General features: G+C 36.5%; 1 protein-coding gene across 2 annotated transcripts in view; it reads right to left on the reverse strand.

Moving 5' to 3' along the window:
* NTN4 (netrin 4) overlaps positions 1-22,042 on the reverse strand; it is a 54,354-nt gene that overhangs the window by 18,023 nt on the left and 14,289 nt on the right. The window contains exon 3 of one of the 2 annotated variants that reach the window (XM_058191276.1): positions 13,805-14,083. The exons of the other annotated variant lie outside the window; for it this stretch is intronic. Within the exon in view, the coding sequence (XP_058047259.1) occupies positions 13,805-14,083 (279 nt within the window). The remainder of the gene's footprint in view (positions 1-13,804; positions 14,084-22,042) is intronic. 2 annotated transcript variants of the gene reach the window in all.

A 22,042-nucleotide genomic window follows, 5' to 3' on the forward strand; every position in this document is an offset into this window, starting at 1 on the left:
AGTGTACAGATTTCAACATTCAGATATCCCCATTACACAATTTTACAGAGTATGTGCTACTCTAAGGCAATAGAATAGCCCTATGTAGCGAAAATAATTCCTTTTTGAAAACTGATAACTGAGAGCTCATCCAATAGATAATCAGCACACTTCCTTACCATGATTTCATTGCATGTAACACCTTCTAGTTTTAAGAGGATTTAATATTCTTAATGCTTTTTCCTACACAACCAATGGATTATATAATGTGTTTTTTTAAATATAAAATTAAGCAAATGCATAGATGCTGGGAAACTGAGAATAGGGAGAGGCTGCTACAGCTCACACAGTAAGTAAGTTGTAAGGAATGGGAAAACATATAATTGGAAAAGGAAGATAAGGTTGCAGTGATACTATTATTTATATTCCAATCTTCCATTACATACTTATACTGCACAACTTTCTCAATATAGAAACAATAATACTTAAAAATTTCTGCCAAAAATGAAATGCATTTTTCTGAAATAAAATACCGTTTAAGCATCACAAACACAACCTGTAGAAAATAAAAGATACTGTTGCATTTGTTGAATAATCTTGCAATGACCAATTCCTATTTAATTCTATTTAAAAATAAGATATACCTACATTAAACTAACAAACTAATTTATATAAAATGATACCCATTGTAATTGGCCTTCATTAAAATACTTGCCTGTTCCTTTTTATATTATTTTTCTTAGTACTTTATAACTTCAGATTTATTTTGGCTCTAAAGTAGTAAAAAAGAGTGGCCATCTGCTTTACACAGTTCATGTATCATATGTGTTGTAGAGTCAAGCTAGAAGATGAAAATGCAATCTGTGGAGGACTAGGAAAAGTATTGCAGACAAAGATATTTTCTTTAGAAAATACTTTTTTCTCAAGAATACGTATCTTTTTCAAGAATACGTATCTTTGCATCTTTCAAGAGATCCTTAAAAAGGCCAGATTGTGGTGGGCAAGGATTTACAGTATTGGAAGGACATTTATGGAAACCATATTATAAAATATTCTTATGATGCTACAGTACAACATTATTCAATCTTGCTTAGAATATTATGACAGAGGTACATAATAGCAGAGCAGACTTAATGGACTTAATATTTCAGTGTTATTATACCCACATGTCAACTATATGATTTAGGAGAGTCAAACAAGACATTCAGTTGTATTTGATTTATCAATGCACATATTTACATTGATGATGGGATGTACATATTGAAGGCAGTGTCCTATATAGAGGAATGGAAGTAGAATCCAAGGGAGGGATTCATAACAGTAGGTTTTCTTCCAGCTTCAACAATGTCTTTTTGCAGAGACTTCAAACCCCTAATTCTTATATACACATGTATTTTGCATGATTGCCAACTAAGATCGATAGTTAGTTTTGGAATGTAAACATTTCCTTTGGTAATCCCAAAGGTACTTTTTCAAGAGGCAACTGGACTTTCTGATTTTTCTTGGAAGACATTTTGTTTTTCATCTAAGAAGCTGAAGAAGCTTCTTGGATGAAAGGCGAAACATCTTAACTACTACTACTTATAACATACTACTTCAGCTTCAACCATAACAATACACGAGCACACAATAGATACAAACTTAAAGTGAACTGCTCCAAACTCAATTGCAGAAAATACGACTTCAGTAACAGAGTTGTTAATGCCTGGAATGCACAACCAGACTCTGTGGTCTCATCCCAGAACCCTCAAAACTTTAACCTAAAACTGTCTACTGTTATCCTCACCCCATTCCTAAGAGGTTGGTAAGGGGCATGCATAAGAGTACCAGCTTGCTTACCGTCCCTGTCCTAATGTTCCCTTTAATTGTATTTGCTTTATGTATTCAATTCATGCTTATATTTATATATATTATCTAATATGTACTCGACAAAATAAATAAATAAATCTTCAAAGAAAAACCAGGCAGTCCAGTTGCTTCTTGAAAAAGCATATTTGGTAGAGTCAAGCTAGAAGATGAAAATGCAATCTGTGGAGGACTAGGAAAAGTATTGCAGACAAAGATATTTTCTTTAGAAAATACTTTTTTCTCAAGAATACGTATCTTTTTCAAGAATACGTATCTTTGCATCTTTCAAGAGATCCTTAAAAAGGCCAGATTGTGGTGGGCAAGGATTTACAGTATTGGAAGGACATTTATGGAAACCATATTATAAAATATTCTTATGATGCTACAGTACAACATTATTCAATCTTGCTTAGAATATTATGACAGAGGTACATAATAGCAGAGCAGACTTAATGGACTTAATATTTCAGTGTTATTATACCCACATGTCAACTATATGATTTAGGAGAGTCAAACAAGACATTCAGTTGTATTTGATTTATCAATGCACATATTTACATTGATGATGGGATGTACATATTGAAGGCAGTGTCCTATATAGAGGAATGGAAGTAGAATCCAAGGGAGGGATTCATAACAGTAGGTTTTCTTCCAGCTTCAACAATGTCTTTTTGCAGAGACTTCAAACCCCTAATTCTTATATACACATGTATTTTGCATGATTGCCAACTAAGATCGATAGTTAGTTTTGAATGTAAACATTTCCTTTGGTAATCCCAAAGGTACTTTTTCAAGAGGCAACTGGACTTTCTGATTTTTCTTGGAAGACATTTTGTTTTTCATCTAAGAAGCTGAAGAAGCTTCTTGGATGAAAGGCGAAACATCTTAACTACTACTACTTATAACATACTACTTCAGCTTCAACCATAACAATACACGAGCACACAATAGATACAAACTTAAAGTGAACTGCTCCAAACTCAATTGCAGAAAATACGACTTCAGTAACAGAGTTGTTAATGCCTGGAATGCACAACCAGACTCTGTGGTCTCATCCCAGAACCCTCAAAACTTTAACCTAAAACTGTCTACTGTTATCCTCACCCCATTCCTAAGAGGTTGGTAAGGGGCATGCATAAGAGTACCAGCTTGCTTACCGTCCCTGTCCTAATGTTCCCTTTAATTGTATTTGCTTTATGTATTCAATTCATGCTTATATTTATATATATTATCTAATATGTACTCGACAAAATAAATAAATAAATCTTCAAAGAAAAACCAGGCAGTCCAGTTGCTTCTTGAAAAAGCATATTTGGGACAGCCATGACCTGGATGACTGAGAACCTCCATAGACATTTCCTTTGGTAAATATGAAAAAGAAGAGTATTCCTGCTTAGTGATATGGAAAGGGCAATATCCCATACAGTGCATCATAAGTGATACCACTTACGAGTTGCATCCCAACATTTCAGATTAACACTGATCTAAATATTACCATTTGAAAATGTTTTAAGGAATTGCTAAATAGACACATTTCCCAGGCTGTTTCATTATTTTGTGAATCAACACAAGCAAGTTCATTTAACCAGAATCCTTTTACATACATGCTATTTTTCATTCTGTCACTAGGCCTTTCCCTTTTACTTCACTCACAGACTGCTTTTCTTCTTAGTTTGACAGCTCTCTCGTAATGTCATTTATTATGCTATACAAGGCAAACAGTGTTACAAAAGTTGACCTATGTAAGATAAACGAGTGACTGATTTTCACACATGAAGACAGTTGCTAGGGCATGTTTCCTTCCATTGCCTTTTTGTTCTTGAATTAATATATTCAATTAGTTCTTTTCAAATTGCTTGTTTTTTAAGAAAATCCCTCATGACTTATGTTCCTCCATGTACTGTATCAAGAAAGGAGTGACTAATCAGCTGTAGACTAAGTTGCCTTTTCTACACCCCCTTTGATTATTCTTAATTGTATTGAAAGATGCCTTGGGTTTTAATTTACAAGTGCAGGGAGGTTTGTTTTTAAAAGATGTCATAGGAATGTATGTTGAAAAAGTAAAAGCCTTTGAAACAATATCAAAAGAATAACAGAAAACCATCCTTAGGAAATGGTTTTAAACTATCAGTCTTGAACTACGCTTTCTTCAAGAAAATGAAAGGCAAAATGCCACAACAATAAATATCTTCTGTTAGGAAACTACACAAAATAAAGGGGGTTTTTTGGGGGTACTTTGTACAGCCACTTTGAAACTGATTTGATAACTAGATTTTTATTTTTATTTTGAGTATATAATTACGGTGATTGTGAGAATGCTTAAATGGAAATATATTTTCTTTAAAAAAGCCTTTTCAAGGTTTGATATTAGCTTTTCTACTATTTCTACTGTTGAACAAATAATCCTACATCCTATTAAAATTACAAATGAAAGATTTCATTAAATAAAGAATTCATTAACAATAACATTTAAATACCAACATGATATATATCCACTTATCAATGAGATGTTACACAAACTGTGAGCAGGTTATTTGTCTACATCCACCGACTGACATAAGTGTAGTATTTTTTTTAAAAAAAACTTTTAAAATATTTAAAATTAATTATCTGGAAGATTATTAAGAAGGTAATTTCAATAGCCCTATGACTGGATCCTTAGAAAGCCCTTCTAAAGGGCTAAGAATTCTGAGACTGAGGGTTGTAATGAATTATAAAAAAGAACAAAAATATTTATTAGATATGCGTGGAATTTGAAGACAAGGAAATTATCAGACTGCTAGTGGGAAAAAATGCCAAGAATTAAATATAATAGGGAGAAGGCTTCTTTGCATCTCCCTTTAACCAAAAGAAAAAAAAGTAGTCCAATCTATCAGAAAGTGCACCATGGGGGATAGACAAACACCAATCAAATTAGCAAAGATGTTATGAGATAACATGGTGCTGTTAATGAAGTTGCTGGGGCTAGAAGGATTACATCCCAAAATACTAAAGGAATGGCAGATGTGATTTCAGAACCACTAACAGTAATTTTTGAGAACTTCTGGAGTACAGGGGAAACACCAGAAGACTAGAAAAACTAACATTGTTCCTATTTTTTAAAAAAGGAACAAAGAAAACCCATGAAATTACCAATCAGCTTGACCTTAATATCTGGAAAAATTCTAAAAAAGATATTCAGTAAGTTTGCAAATGCGTGGAAGAGACAATTACTAGAAGTCCACATGGGTTTGTGGAAGAATAAACTGTGTTTTTTGGGTTTTTTTTGACAAATTGACTAGTAGATCAAAAAATGCTTTGGATATGGTGTACCAAGACTTCAGTAAAGCATTTGATAAAGTTGACCATAACCTCCCTCCTTAATAAACAGAATGATGTGGGATGGATAGTACCACTACCAGCTGGAGTTGTAACTGGATCTGGTTGTGCCTAGACCTAAATCCATGTTTACACAGAGGGAGATATCTCAGGGTTATCTCCTAGGCCCAGTGTTCTTTGACATTGATATTATTTACTATATCTTTAGAAGATATTATATAAATAGTTATTGATTTATGACTATAATTGAGTCTGGATTTATAGTTGTAACTCATTGCAGTAGTAATTCTTGGCATCACATGACCATACATTTTTTGTGGTGGTCATTAAACAAATCAATTTTTTCTAAAGCATATTTTTGTGGGAAACTAGAGATAAATGCTGGAAATCGGTAAAAATGTTGCAAATGTTATGTGACCACGGAACATTGCAAATGGCCATAATGGGGAGAAGGAAAGAAGGGTCAGCAATTGAAAAACATAGTATACTAGAAAGTGGTCTAAAAGGTTTCAATCCAGTATAGCAAAAAAAGAAAATCTTTGGCATCTGAAATAGGCCTTTCTACTGGAATAAATGGGATGAGCTAGTCTGCCTCCAGCAGCTCAGGCAGGGAAGTTGCTTCCCAGCAGGCAACCTTTTATGATAGTCATATATTGTATGCATGCATAGATAAAGGGGAAATAACATTTATAATTCAAGCAACTGGAAAAAGATTGTGGAAAAAAGATCACAAGTATGCTAAAACCCCCATAAGTAAGGAGTGGCATAACTAGTTTCAACAAAGCAGTCGATCAGGAGAAAAGTTTCATCTGAAACAAGGAATGAGGTCCATGGCGCACATAAATGCATGCAGCCCGTATAGTTTTTCAAGAACTTTTGATGCCACTTCAAAAGATTTGGATTTGATGTCCCGCTGAATTGATTCAGTAATAACCATTGTATATTTATTTATTTAATAAATATGTATACCCATTTATATGTATACCTATTCAAAGTGCTAGCAAGACTTCTACATCTACAAGACAGACACAGACTTCAGAGGATAATTAGAACTGCAGAAAAAACAATGGCTACCAACCTGCCTTCCATTGAGGACCTGTATACTGCATGAGTCAAAAAGAGGGCTGTGAAAATATTTACAGACCCCTCACATCTTGGACATAAACTGTTTCAACTCCTACCCTCAAAACAACTATAGAGCACTGCACATCAGAACAACTAGACACAAGAACAGTTTCTTCCCGAACGCCATCACTCTGCTAAACAAATAATTCCCTCAACACTGTCAAACTAGTTACTAAGTCTGCATTACTATTAATCTTCTCATCGTTCCTATCAACCCTCTCCTCCCACTTATGACTGTAACCTTGTTGCTGGTATCCTTAAGATTTATATTGACTGTTTCCCTATGACTATCATTAAGTGTTGTACCTTATGATTCTTGACGAATGTATCTTTTCTTTTATGTACTCAAAGAGCGTATGCACCAAGACAAATTCCTTGTGTGTCCAATCACAGGTAGCTAATAAAGAATTCTATTCTATTCTATTCTCTTAGCCTGAGGACCTGATGAACTAGAAATAGCAAAAGCTGTCATTATAACTGACTCATCTATATACAGCCAGAGAGCATTGCAATAATCCAGTGCACTTCAGGGTAGCCCCATGTAGAGAGCATTGCAATAATCCAGTGCACTTCAGGGTAGCCCCATGTAGAGAGCATTGCAATAATCCAGTGCACTTCAGGGTAGCCCCATGTAGAGAGCATTGCAATAATCCAGTGCACTTCAGGGTAGCCCCATGTAGAGAGCATTGCAATAATCCAGTGCACTTCAGGGTAGCCCCATGTAGAGAGCATTGCAATAATCCAGTGCACTTCAGGGTAGCCCCATGTAGAGAGCATTGCAATAATCCAGTGCACTTCAGGGTAGCCCCATGTAGAGAGCATTGCAATAATCCAGTGCACTTCAGGGTAGCCCCATGTAGAGAGCATTGCAATAATCCAGTGCACTTCAGGGGTAGCCCCATGTAGAGAGCATTGCAATAATCCAGTGCACTTCAGGGGTAGCCCCATGTAGAGAGCATTGCACCGAGTGCACTTCAGGGGTAGCCCCATGTAGAGAGCATTGCAATAATCCAGTGCACTTCAGGGGTAGCCCCATGTAGAGAGCATTGCAATAATCCAGTGCACTTCAGGGGGAGCCCCATGGAGAGAGCATTGCAATAATCCAGTGCACTTCAGGGTAGCCCCATGTAGAGAGCATTGCAATAATCCAGTGCACTTCAGGGTAGCCCCATGTAGAGAGCATTGCAATAATCCAGTGCACTTCAGGGGTAGCCCCATGTAGAGAGCATTGCAATAATCCAGTGCACTTCAGGGGTAGCCCCATGTAGAGAGCATTGCACCGAGTGCACTTCAGGGGTAGCCCCATGTAGAGAGCATTGCAATAATCCAGTGCACTTCAGGGTAGCCCCATGTAGAGAGCATTGCAATAATCCAGTGCACTTCAGGGGTAGCCCCATGTAGAGAGCATTGCAATAATCCAGTGCACTTCAGGGGTAGCCCCATGTAGAGAGCATTGCACCGAGTGCACTTCAGGGGTAGCCCCATGTAGAGAGCATTGCAATAATCCAGTGCACTTCAGGGTAGCCCCATGTAGAGAGCATTGCACCGAGTGCACTTCAGGGTAGCCCCATGTAGAGAGCATTGCAAATGGCCATAATGGGGAGAAGGAAAGAAGGGTCAGCAATTGAAAAACATAGTATACTAGAAAGTGGTCTAAAAGGTTTCAATCCAGTATAGCAAAAAAAGAAAATCTTTGGCATCTGAAATAGGCCTTTCTACTGGAACAAATGGGATGAGCTAGTCTGCCTCCAGCAGCTCAGGCAGGGAAGTTGCTTCCCAGCAGGCAACCTTTTATGATAGTCATAAATTGTACACATGCACAGATAAAGGGGAAAGAACATTTATAATTCAAGGAACTGGAAAAAGATTGTGGAAAAAAGATCACAAGTATGCTAAAACCCCCATAAGTAAGGAGTGGCATAACTAGTTTCAACAAAGCAGTCAATCAGGAGAAAAGTTTCATCTGAAACAAGGAATGAGGTCCATGGCACACATAAATGCATGCAGCCCGTATAGTTTTTCAAGAACTTTTGATGCCATTTCAAAAGATTTGGATTTGATGTCCTGCTGAATTGATTCAGTAATAACCATTGTATATTTATTTATTTAATAAATATGTATACCTATTCAAAGTGCTAGCAAGACTTCTACATCTACAAGACAGACACAGACTTCAGAGGATAATTAGAACTGCAGAAAAAACAATGGCTACCAACCTGCCTTCCATTGAGGACCTGTATACTGCATGAGTCAAAAAGAGGGCTGTGAAAATATTTACAGACCCCTCACATCTTGGACATAAACTGTTTCAACTCCTACCCTCAAAACAACTATAAAGCACTGCACATCAGAACAACTAGACACAAGAACTTCCCGAACGGCATCACTCTGCTAAACAAATAATTCCCTCAACACTGTCAAACTAGTCACTAAGTCTGCATTACTATTAATCTTCTCATCGTTCCTATCAACCCTCTCCTCCCACTTATGACTGTAACCTTGTTGCTGGTATCCTTAAGATTTATATTGACTGTTTCCCTATGACTATCATTAAGTGTTGTACCTTATGATTCTTGACGAATGTATCTTTTCTTTTATGTACTCAAAGAGCGTATGCACCAAGACAAATTCCTTGTGTGTCCAATCACAGGTAGCTAATAAAGAATTCTATTCTATTCTATTCTCTTAGACTGAGGACCTGATGAACTAGAAATAGCAAAAGCTGTCATTATAACTAACTCATCTATATAGAGCCAAATCTCTGAAATTAGTGCCTACTGCAGAAATGAATTAATCTTAATTCAAAGTGATCTCAAGTTTCATAAAGGCCATAGTATTTTTCACTAAAGTTGTGTGGATGATTAAATTTTGCAGACAAATCCCTTGAGTTTTTTAAGAGAGGTGAGGAATAATTTGTGTGATTCATGTTGGGAAATGTATTGTTATTTCACTGGAGCGGACTAGAATTATAAAAAGTCCTAGACCTCGCCTCTCTCTTGTATAACAATATGCTCATATTGTTAAAATAGCAGTTGGGTATGATATAAAAACTAGAATTCCTATTTGTTGTAAATTCAACAAATATCTTTTGTTTTCTTGTCTGATATTTTTCTGCTCCAACATATCACCCCTTGCAAAAACCGCATCCCCTTCATATTTAATAGACATACATACATTAAGTAGAATCAGAATGTAAGGTTGAATGCAAGTGCTAGTATTCCCTAATTAGTCCCATGCTAAAGACATTTTAAAATCCTAAACGTGTTTATGTAATTCATAACTCTTAAACAGCAGAAGTTGCAAAGAGAAGAAAGGAATTATGGAAAAACTAAAAGCTTCACTCAAACTAGATCCTACAGTTTCTAAGTATTTTTGACATGGATACTTATCAATTAAAATAAAATCAATAAAGCCATTAGCTTGTCCTAGTGTTTGTATTATGGATCCTAATAGCTAAGATGTCTGCCAGAATATTGGTTGTTAATATAGAGTAGTCTGTTTTGACATTATTGGCTTTCACTGTAACATTTTAAAGTGGCCCAATTTAGTATAGACTCCAAATCACTTATCTTCAATATTATTCTAGGGCATCTAATATTTCAGAGGAGTGATCTGGCAATTCTAATGTTCCATCAAAATAGCATCTAGTTGAGCACAAGATTTTCAAATAATTATCTGCCCTTCCAAGATTTGAACAATACAAACTTACCACATGGAAGACTCCTGCTGCTTTGACAGGCCTAAAACCTTTAAGAGGTGAGGAATAATTTGTGTGATTCATGTTGGGAAATGTATTGTTATTTCACTGGAGCGGACTAGAATTATAAAAAGTCCTAGACCTCGCCTCTCTCTTGTATAACAATTTGCTCATATTGTTAAAATAGCAGTTGGGTATGATATAAAAACTAGAATTCCTATTTGCTGTAAATTCAACAAATATCTTTTGTTTTCTTGTCTGATATTTTTCTGCTCCAACATATCACCCCTTGCAAAAACCGCATCCCCTTCATATTTAATAGACTTGCATGCATTAAGTAGAATCAGAATGTAAGGTTGAATGCAAGTGCTAGTATTCTAATTAGTCCCATGTAGATGTTGAACAGGAGGCGAGAGAATCGACCCCTGAGGCACCCCACAAGTAAGGCGCCTCGCGGTCGATCTCTGCCCCCCTGTCAACACCGTCTGCGACCGGTCAGAGAGATAGGAGGAGAACCACCGATAAACGGTGCCTCCCACTCCCAAACTCTCCAACACACGCAGCAGGATACCATGGTCGATGGTATCAAAAGCCGATGTATACCTATTCAAAGTGCTAGCAAGACTTCTACATCTACAAGACAGACACAGACTTCAGAGGATAATTAGAACTGCAGAAAAAACAATGGCTACCAACCTGCCTTCCATTGAGGACCTGTATACTGCATGAGTCAAAAAGAGGGCTGTGAAAATATTTACAGACCCCTCACATCTTGGACATAAACTGTTTCAACTCCTACCCTCAAAAGATTTGGATTTGATGTCCCGCTGAATTGATTCAGTAATAACCATTGTATATTTATTTATTTAATAAATATGTATACCCATTTATATGTATACCTATTCAAAGTGCTAGCAAGACTTCTACATCTACAAGACAGACACAGACTTCAGAGGATAATTAGAACTGCAGAAAAACAATGGCTACCAACCTGCCTTCCATTGAGGACCTGTATACTGCATGAGTCAAAAGAGGGCTTTTCAAATAATTATCTGCCCTTCCAAGATTTGAACAATACAAACTTACCACATGGAAGACTCCTGCTGCTTTGACAGGCCTAAAACCTTTAAGAGGTGCACAGCGATCTGCATGGCCATTGCAAAAACAGCTCCCCTTCACAATAAAATCATAGATTGCGTAATAAGTTAGCTGTGGTGGGTTTGCATTCAGATCATTGCTATGACATGGGCAGGATTGTCGCTTTAGCAGTTGCACTCGAAGGTTCGTGATTTTCAACTGTGCCTGAATTTTAGGACTGTAAGGGTCATCAGCAGAGTTTGGAGGTGACAGAGCTCGATATATAACCTGCAAATAATAAATAAATTGAAACTAATCAGTGAAATTAAACAAGTATGCCAACTAGAAATGTAAAAATGCTTGTGAGAAGGTGATCTGGCTGAGTCCAAGGGTGGGGTTGCACGCATGATCAGTCTCAAGTCGCTTTGCACCCACAAGACATCTAAATCTATCCCACCTTGAATTCCGTTGACTCTTCAACAGTCAATTTGCTTTGACCATTAGTAGTTCAGATTCTTGAAGAAAGTCTTATATTCATTTGAACTGCCTTGGCTCCTGATTTCTTGTGCCCGACAGCTTGTAAATACAACCGTTAGCACCTCATACATAGTTAGAGCAAGATATAGTTTCTTGCAGATTTCATTTATTGAAAGCCTGTGACCTCTAGACTTTATTTACAATTATTTTAAATTTTAGATTTTAAGATTGTCATTGCATGAGGATTTTTAGTGTTGGAAAAAAATGCCTTTGAATGAACCAATAATAAAGCTCCTAGCTTTGTACTGTCCTTGGAGCTGTAGAATATTTCACCAATGAACAAGATTTTGTTCGTTTATGAAACAGAATTGCTAGCTTGGGTTTCTTTCCTTAATAATAAAGGAATCACACATATGTATCTATGTTAATCATGAAACAAATAAGATCTAGATCTGGGACGGGGGAGTGGGAGGGAGAAATAATGATCACCTAAATTTCTGCTGAATAATGCTGCTGTAGTTTAGTTTCAGTGTACACTACAAATGTGAAATTTAAATACAAATCTATGACAATTCTTCTGCCATCATAATCTCTGTTCCTGAAGTAAGGCTATAACAAATATGTTCCAATAATATCTCAACATCATCTGAGTATATGTATTCTGTATTAAACTGCAGCAGGAGAAGCATGTTATGTGTCCTGTCCATTGAAGGCTGTCATCTGGTGGAACTCAGGAAGAAAGACTTCTCTGTTGGGGTATGATATAAAACTAGAATTCCTATTTGCTGTAAATTCAACAAATATCTTTTGTTTTCTTGTCTGATATTTTTCTGCTCCAACATATCACCCCTTGCAAAAACCGCATCCCCTTCATATTTAATAGACTTGCATGCATTAAGTAGAATCAGAATGTAAGGTTGAATGCAAGTGCTAGTATTCCCTAATTAGTCCCATGCTAAAGACATTTTAAAATCCTAAATGTGTTTATGTAATTCATAACTCTTAAACAGCAGAAGTTGCAAAGAGAAGAAAGGAATTATGGAAAAACTAAAAGCTTCACTCAAACTAGATCCTACAGTTTCTAAGTATTTTTGACATGGATACTTACCAATTAAAATAAAATCAATAAAGCCATTAGCTTGTCCTAGTGTTTGTATTATGGATCCTAATAGCTAAGATGTCTGCCAGAATATTGGTTGTTAATATAGAGTAGTCTGTTTTGACATTATTGGCTTTCACTGTAACATTTTAAAGTGGCCCAATTTAGTATAGACTCCAAATCACTTATCTTCAATATTATTCTAGGGCATCTAATATTTCAGAGGAGTGATCTGGCAATTCTAATGTTCCATCAAAATAGCATCTAGTTGAGCACAAGATTTTCAAATAATTATCTGCCCTTCCAAGATTTGAACAATACAAACTTACCACATGGAAGACTCCTGCTGCTTTGACAGGCCTAAAACCTTTAAGAGGTGAGGAATAATTTGTGTGATTCATGTTGGGAAATGTATTGTTATTTCACTGGAGCGGACTAGAATTATAAAAAGTCCTAGACCTCGCCTCTCTCTTGTATAACAATTTGCTCATATTGTTAAAATAGCAGTTGGGTATGATATAAAAACTAGAATTCCTATTTGCTGTAAATTCAACAAATATCTTTTGTTTTCTTGTCTGATATTTTTCTGCTCCAACATATCACCCCTTGCAAAAACCGCATCCCCTTCATATTTAATAGACTTGCATGCATTAAGTAGAATCAGAATGTAAGGTTGAATGCAAGTGCTAGTATTCCCTAATTAGTCCCATGCTAAAGACATTTTAAAATCCTAAATGTGTTTATGTAATTCATAACTCTTAAACAGCAGAAGTTGCAAAGAGAAGAAAGGAATTATGGAAAAACTAAAAGCTTCACTCAAACTAGATCCTACAGTTTCTAAGTATTTTTGACATGGATACTTATCAATTAAAATAAAATCAATAAAGCCATTAGCTTGTCCTAGTGTTTGTATTATGGATCCTAATAGCTAAGATGTCTGCCAGAATATTGGTTGTTAATATAGAGTAGTCTGTTTTGACATTATTGGCTTTCACTGTAACATTTTAAAGTGGCCCAATTTAGTATAGACTCCAAATCACTTATCTTCAATATTATTCTAGGGCATCTAATATTTCAGAGGAGTGATCTGGCAATTCTAATGTTCCATCAAAATAGCATCTAGTTGAGCACAAGATTTTCAAATAATTATCTGCCCTTCCAAGATTTGAACAATACAAACTTACCACATGGAAGACTCCTGCTGCTTTGACAGGCCTAAAACCTTTAAGAGGTGCGCAGCGATCTGCATGGCCATTGCAAAAACAGCTCCCCTTCACAATAAAATCATAGATTGCGTAATAAGTTAGCTGTGGTGGGTTTGCATTCAGATCATTGCTATGACATGGGCAGGATTGTCGCTTTAGCAGTTGCACTCGAAGGTTCGTGATTTTCAACTGTGCCTGAATTTTAGGACTGTAAGGGTCATCAGCAGAGTTTGGAGGTGACAGAGCTCGATATATAACCTGCAAATAATAAATAAATTGAAACTAATCAGTGAAATTAAACAAGTATGCCAACTAGAAATGTAAAAATGCTTGTGAGAAGGTGATCTGGCTGAGTCCAAGGGTGGGGTTGCACGCATGATCAGTCTCAAGTCGCTTTGCACCCACAAGACATCTAAATCTATCCCACCTTGAATTCCGTTGACTCTTCAACAGTCAATTTGCTTTGACCATTAGTAGTTCAGATTCTTGAAGAAAGTCTTATATTCATTTGAACTGCCTTGGCTCCTGATTTCTTGTGCCCGACAGCTTGTAAATACAACCGTTAGCACCTCATACATAGTTAGAGCAAGATATAGTTTCTTGCAGATTTCATTTATTGAAAGCCTGTGACCTCTAGACTTTATTTACAATTATTTTAAATTTTAGATTTTAAGATTGTCATTGCATGAGGATTTTTAGTGTTGGAAAAAAATGCCTTTGAATGAACCAATAATAAAGCTCCTAGCTTTGTACTGTCCTTGGGGCTGTAGAATATTTCACCAATGAACAAGATTTTGTTCGTTTATGAAACAGAATTGCTAGCTTGGGTTTCTTTCCTTAATAATAAAGGAATCACACATATTATCTATGTTAATCATGAAACAAATAAGATCTAGATCTGGGACGGGGGAGTGGGAGTGGGAGGGAGAAATAATGATCACCTAAATTTCTGCTGAATAATGCTGCTGTAGTTTAGTTTCAGTGTACACTACAAATGTGAAATTTAAATACAAATCTATGACAATTCTTCTGCCATCATAATCTCTGTTCCTGAAGTAAGGCTATAACAAATATGTTCCAATAATATCTCAACATCATCTGAGTATATGTATTCTGTATTAAACTGCAGCAGGAGAAGCATGTTATGTGTCCTGTCCATTGAAGGCTGTCATCTGGTGGAACTCAGGAAGAAAGACTTCAACTCCCAGAATCCCCCAGCTGGGGTATTCTGGGAGTTGAAGTCCGCTAGGCTTAAAGTTGCCAAGGTTGGAGACCTCTGCTCTAGAGAATATCATTCCACACTCCCCAAGAGATCAGATTGGCTCTGACATTGTAGGCCATTTGCAAGGCTCTGAAAATGTGGTTATGGTTCAAGATATGGGATTCAGTCGGAGCCTGTGAAATAGGCTCTCTCTCCCCCCCCTCCACTCTCTCCCCTCTCTCCCTCCCTCTGTTTTTTTTAAATCACAGCAGCTGATTGATATTTCGAATTTTGTTTGTGTGAGTTTTTTGTTGTTTTTGTTTTTGCCAGCTGCCCAGACCTGCTTGTTTCAGGCAGGTGGCCTCGTGAATTAAATAAGCCAAACCACATAAATAACTTACGCAACCAAACCAAGGGCCTCTGGTGGCTCACCAGACTAAGTCTGTCTGTTATTAACACAGCTGCTTGCAATTACTGCAAGTTCAAGTCCCACCAGGCCCAAGGTTGACTCAGCCTTCCATCCTTTATAAGGTAGGTAAAATGAGGACCCAGATTGTTGGGGGCAATAAAGTTGACTTTGTATATAATATACAAATGGATGAAGACTATTGCTTGACACAGTGTAAGCCGCCCTGAGTCTTCAGAGAAGGGCGGGATATAAATTCAAATTAAAAAAACCCCTCAAAAGATTTAAGTCAGGCCATTATGTTTTTCTGAATCTGATTGCAACTTCTGTCTTAGTTTTCCAGGATTTTTCACAGATTATAAATATGAATTGAGCCTAACCACTGGCTCTTTCCTTTAATTCTATAGTATACAATAAATTGTGTTCAGTATTGGAAGTCACCGAAAACAGTTATGAATGTCAGACACAAAAGACCAGGACCACATATGAAGTTCCAATTAAATTAATTTATTGCTTATCCCTATGCACAGAAATGTACCCAACAAATGTTTCGCACTATTTTGGAGCTGGGTAAGGGTTAACAGAATTCAAGGAGGGGTTAAATCTAAGTATAGATTCGTGGCTATATGGAGATTCAGGTTGATTCCTCTTTTGATTCCACCCCAACATTCTGCCACAACTTCGCCTATAATGGAAGACATAATCACAAAAGTTCTGTGGAAAAGATCTTTTAGGTTAGATAATGTGGTTCCAGGAAACTTCGACGAAATAATAGGTAAATATAAATAAATAATAAACTGATGTACAAATTGACATACAAAACTGATGTCCAAAGCCTTTCTAATGGAATGATTTAGTTGCATTTCTGATTCTACTAACACACTGAACTGTCAGATTGTTTCATCTTCTAACTGCTGTAGCGATACGGTGTTGATTCCAAGATGTCATATCTAATCACTTTTTAAATCACAGCAGCTGATTGATATTTCGAATTTTGTTTGTGTGAGTTTTTTGTTGTTTTTGTTTTTGCCAGCTGCCCAGACCTGCTTGTTTCAGGCAGGTGGCCTCGTGAATTAAATAAGCCAAACCACATAAATAACTTACGCAACCAAACCAAGGGCCTCTGGTGGCTCAGCAGACTAAGTCTGTCTGTTATTAACACAGCTGCTTGCAATTACTGCAAGTCCAAGTCCCACCAGGCCCAAGGTTGACTCAGCCTTCCATCCTTTATAAGGTAGGTAAAATGAGGACCCAGATTGTTGGGGGCAATAAAGTTGACTTTGTATATAATATACAAATGGATGAAGACTATTGCTTGACACAGTGTAAGCCGCCCTGAGTCTTCAGAGAAGGGCGGGATATAAATTCAAATTAAAAAAAACCCCTCAAAAGATTTAAGTCAGGCCATTATGTTTTTCTGAATCTGATTGCAACTTCTGTCTTAGTTTTCCAGGATTTTTCACAGATTATAAATATGAATTGAGCCTAACCACTGGCTCTTTCCTTTAATTCTATAGTATACAATAAATTGTGTTCAGTATTGGAAGTCACCGAAAACAGTTATGAATGTCAGACACAAAAGACCAGGACCACATATGAAGTTCCAATTAAATTAATTTATTGCTTATCCTATGCACAGAAATGTACCCAACAAATGTTTCTTTGTTCTTTCTACATAGTTTATTTTTAAAAAGCAAATTTTAAGGGGAAAAGTAACATTGATACATACAATAATTCATATTGGTCCTAGTTTTATTAATCTCTATTATCTGCACTTTATAAATGAAAGGGTAGTAGGCCATCAGCATTTATAGTTAAAGGCAAAAGAGCACTTATTCATTATTTTTTGACTTCATTTTAGTAATGAAAATAATTTGTAGCATTTGGCAGAATTCTGTACAGACTTTTCTAAGATTGCCATGCTAACCAAACCCTAGAAAATACATAAAAGCACACAATTAAGATTACTAGAAGTAAGGCATCAAGTCCAGCATCAGAAAGAGAATGGAAGTACCTTGGTGTTCCTGCTTGGAAAGAATATATAGTTTCTTACTGCATAGCTCCTCCTTCCCAGAGGGCCCCACAAAATAACAATTAATTCAAGATTAGGTAGCCTGTCTCTATCACCAACACTGCCTGCCTATTTTCCACATTTTCTGGCTGGGTGTTAAAAGGCTATCGATTTATTATTGCCTTTTCTGAAAAGTCCTGTATTGCCCCCTTTTATCCTCACTATCTGGGTGTTTTGCTAAGCAATTCTCTATTAGTTTTTTGCTTTTAGCAATGGGATTGCTGTTATTTCAGGCAATGAAAATAACAGCCTCCTGTGTGTCATTACACTGCCAGTACATCATTGTGGTAAAACTGGGTTTTGGCTGTGCTTGTGGATGTGCATGACAAGCCAAAATATGCTTGAACTGACCAATATTATCTGTACCACCAGCAGGAAATGATAAAACAAAATTAAAATCCACCCATCTTTGATACATAAAAGCTTGGTTAATTTATTTAAAGTAATTTTAAAGAGGAGAGAGCAGTTCTTTTTAACAGCCTCACAAAAACTTAAAGATATATTACTCTTAAACACAATTAACTATTTTCTATGTATTATTTCTGTTCTGGTCTGTATACATGTGTAAAGTTTTCTTTCCACCATCAGTGCTGTCATTTTAAGGACCACCTCTTTGTTTCAACCTCATGCTTTTTAAAATACAAACAGCTCTTCCCAATAATTGCTGTCCTATAGAATGTACATTTAAAGGCAATCAGAGGTGGTTTTCAGCAGGTTCTGACCAGTTCTGGAGAACCGGTAACGGAAATTTTGAGTAGTTCGGAGAACCGGTAAATACCACCTCTGACTGGCCCCACACGATCTATTCTCTGCCTCTTGAGTTCCCGCTGATTGGGTGGAAATGGGGATTTTGCAGTAACCTTCCCCTGGAGTGGGGAGATAATAGAGATTTTACAGTATCCTTCACATGCCACGCCCACCAAGCCACGCCCACCAAGCCATGCCGTGCCCACCAAGCCACACCCACAGAACTGGTAATAAAAATTTTTGAAACCCACCACTGAAGGCAATGTTCCTCTATATTTTATTAAATGAAAATCACAAATGAGAAATTGTATCGGGCCAACTGAGCTCTATTTATAGAATGATATAAAACTTCAAAGTAATCTCTCCTTGGTGAAAGAGAGATGGTTGTAAGAAATCTGCAGCTTGCTCCTGGATATAGTTATAAGAACTGTTATATGGGAAGGAGATAAACTTGTGCACAAAAAGAAAGACTTTCCAAAGTAAACGTCTAGAAGAGGCTGTTGCTTTTAATTTTTCATTTTAAAAAAATTGATGACAATAATATACATATTGGAAGCAAGTCAGGCTAAGTATTTAAAGTTAAATGTAAGATGTGGCACAGCCCTACTTCAAAGGCGATTCTGCCATATGCGGTAGATCAAGTATCATGTACTTCTGTTCATGTGTTTTTATCCCATTAATTGGACGTTTCCCAATTTTTTTGTGGTAGTTCTAAGCTGAGTACGCCATGGTTAAAACAAATGGATCTTTCCATTTCAAGTCTATAGTGGCATAAACTACTCTTAGCCCTCCTTCTTCATCATATAATCAGGAAACTCATAAAACAGAAAGTCCTAAAGATCCCTGATACCTTCCAGATGTTTTGAATTATAAATCCCACACTTCCAAAAAGCTTTCCACCATCAGTGCTGTCATTTTAAGGACCACCTCTTTGTTTCAACCTCATGCTTTTTAAAATACAAACAGCTCTTCCCAATAATTGCTGTCCTATAGAATGTACATTTAAAGGCAATCAGAGGTGGTTTTCAGCAGGTTCTGACCAGTTCTGGAGAACCGGTAACGGAAATTTTGAGTAGTTCGAGAACGGTAAATACCACCTCTGACTGGCCCCACACGATCTATTCTCTGCCTCTTGAGTTCCGCTGATTGGGTGGAAATGGGATTTTGCAGTAACCTTCCCTGGAGTGGGGAGATAATAGAGATTTTACAGTATCCTTCACATGCCACGCCCACCAAGCCACACCCACAGAACTGGTAATAAAAATTTTGAAACCCACCACTGAAGGCAATGTTCCTCTATATTTTATTAAATGAAAATCACAAATGAGAAATGCGCTGGGAAAAGGATGCTCCTGGGTTGTGTTGGACCTGAGTAAACATTCTGAGTCATTGACTGGTGACTGAATAAGTGGTAACAAATTTCAAAATCTGCTCCCTAATATATATGTTTCTATACTTAACCAAATAAAGATTGAATTAAACAGGCGTGAAAAATCCCAGCTCCCAAACTTGTGTACAAGCCTGAGTTCTTCTATTTCAGTGACATACATTCCCAACTACAATGAATTTTTAGCAACTATGGGACACCCAAGGTGTCTTAACATATGAAAGAAAATAGTGTTGCCTCAAACTACAAGACGGTGGCAAATAAATTCAATAAACAAGCAAGCAAATAAATAATAAAATAGTCTGTTGGGTACATGTAAGTGTGCCAATTTGTAAATCAAATTTTTTTTGGGTGCATTGAAATGAGATATGCTGTATGTTATAAAGAATAATAATGCTACTGTATTTCTTCAGATACCAAAGGAGAAAGAAACAAAAATGAGAAATGCGCTGGGAAAAGGATGCTCCTGGGTTGTGTTGGACCTGAGTAAACATTCTGAGTCATTGACTGGTGACTGAATAAGTGGTAACAAATTTCAAAATCTGCTCCCTAATATATATGTTTCTATACTTAACCAAATAAAGATTGAATTAAACAGGCGTGAAAAATCCCAGCTCCCAAACTTGTGTACAAGCCTGAGTTCTTCTATTTCAGTGACATACATTCCCAACTACAATGAATTTTTAGCAACTATGGGACACCCAAGGTGTCTTAACATATGAAAGAAAATAGTGTTGCCTCAAACTGCAAGACGGTGGCAAATAAATTCAATAAACAAGCAAGCAAGCAAGCAAATAAATAATAAAATAGTCTGTTGGGTACATGTAAGTGTGCCAATTTGTAAATCAAATTTTTTTTTTGGGGTGCATTGAAATGAGATATGCTGTATGTTATAAAGAATAATAATGCTACTGTATTTCTTCAGATACCAAAGGAGAAAGAAACAAAAATGAGAAATGCGCTGGGAAAAGGATGCTCCTGGGTTGTGTTGGACCTGAGTAAACATTCTGAGTCATTGACTGGTGACTGAATAAGTGGTAACAAATTTCAAAATCTGCTCCCTAATATATATGTTTCTATACTTAACCAAATAAAGATTGAATTAAACAGGCGTGAAAAATCCCAGCTCCCAAACTTGTGTACAAGCCTGAGTTCTTCTATTTCAGTGACATACATTCCCAACTACAATGAATTTTTAGCAACTATGGGACACCCAAGGTGTCTTAACATATGAAAGAAAATAGTGTTGCCTCAAACTGCAAGACGGTGGCAAATAAATTCAATAAACAAGCAAGCAAATAAATAATAAAATAGTCTGTTGGGTACATGTAAGTGTGCCAATTTGTAAATCAAATATTTTTTTTTGGGTGCATTGAAATGAGATATGCTGTATGTTATAAAGAATAATAATGCTACTGTATTTCTTCAGATACCAAAGGAGAAAGAAACAAAAATGAGAAATGCGCTGGGAAAAGGATGCTCCTGGGTTGTGTTGGACCTGAGTAAACATTCTGAGTCATTGACTGGTGACTGAATAAGTGGTAACAAATTTCAAAATCTGCTCCCTAATATATATGTTTCTATACTTAACCAAATAAAGATTGAATTAAACAGGCGTGAAAAATCCCAGCTCCCAAACTTGTGTACAAGCCTGAGTTCTTCTATTTCAGTGACATACATTCCCAACTACAATGAATTTTTAGCAACTATGGGACACCCAAGGTGTCTTAACATATGAAAGAAAATAGTGTTGCCTCAAACTGCAAGACGGTGGCAAATAAATTCAATAAACAAGCAAGCAAATAAATAATAAAATAGTCTGTTGGGTACATGTAAGTGTGCCAATTTGTAAATCAAATATTTTTTTTTGGGTGCATTGAAATGAGATATGCTGTATGTTATAAAGAATAATAATGCTACTGTATTTCTTCAGATACCAAAGGAGAAAGAAACAAAAATGAGAAATTGTATCGGGCCAACTGAGCTCTATTTATAGAATGATATAAAACTTCAAAGTAATCTCTCCTTGGTGAAAGAGAGATGGTTGTAAGAAATCTGCAGCTTGCTCCTGGATATAGTTATAAGAACTGTTATATGGGAAGGAGATAAACTTGTGCACAAAAAGAAAGACTTTCCAAAGTAAACGTCTAGAAGAGGCTGTTGCTTTTAATTTTTCATTTTAAAAAAATTGATGACAATAATATACATATTGGAAGCAAGTCAGGCTAAGTATTTAAAGTTAAATGTAAGATGTGGCACAGCCCTACTTCAAAGGCGATTCTGCCATATGCGGTAGATCAAGTATCATGTACTTCTGTTCATGTGTTTTTATCCCATTAATTGGACGTTTCCCAATTTTTTTGTGGTAGTTCTAAGCTGAGTACGCCATGGTTAAAACAAATGGA

The sequence above is a fragment of the Ahaetulla prasina genome, chromosome 7 (assembly GCF_028640845.1).
Source record: "Ahaetulla prasina isolate Xishuangbanna chromosome 7, ASM2864084v1, whole genome shotgun sequence".
Taxonomy (NCBI): Eukaryota; Metazoa; Chordata; class Lepidosauria; order Squamata; family Colubridae; genus Ahaetulla; species Ahaetulla prasina.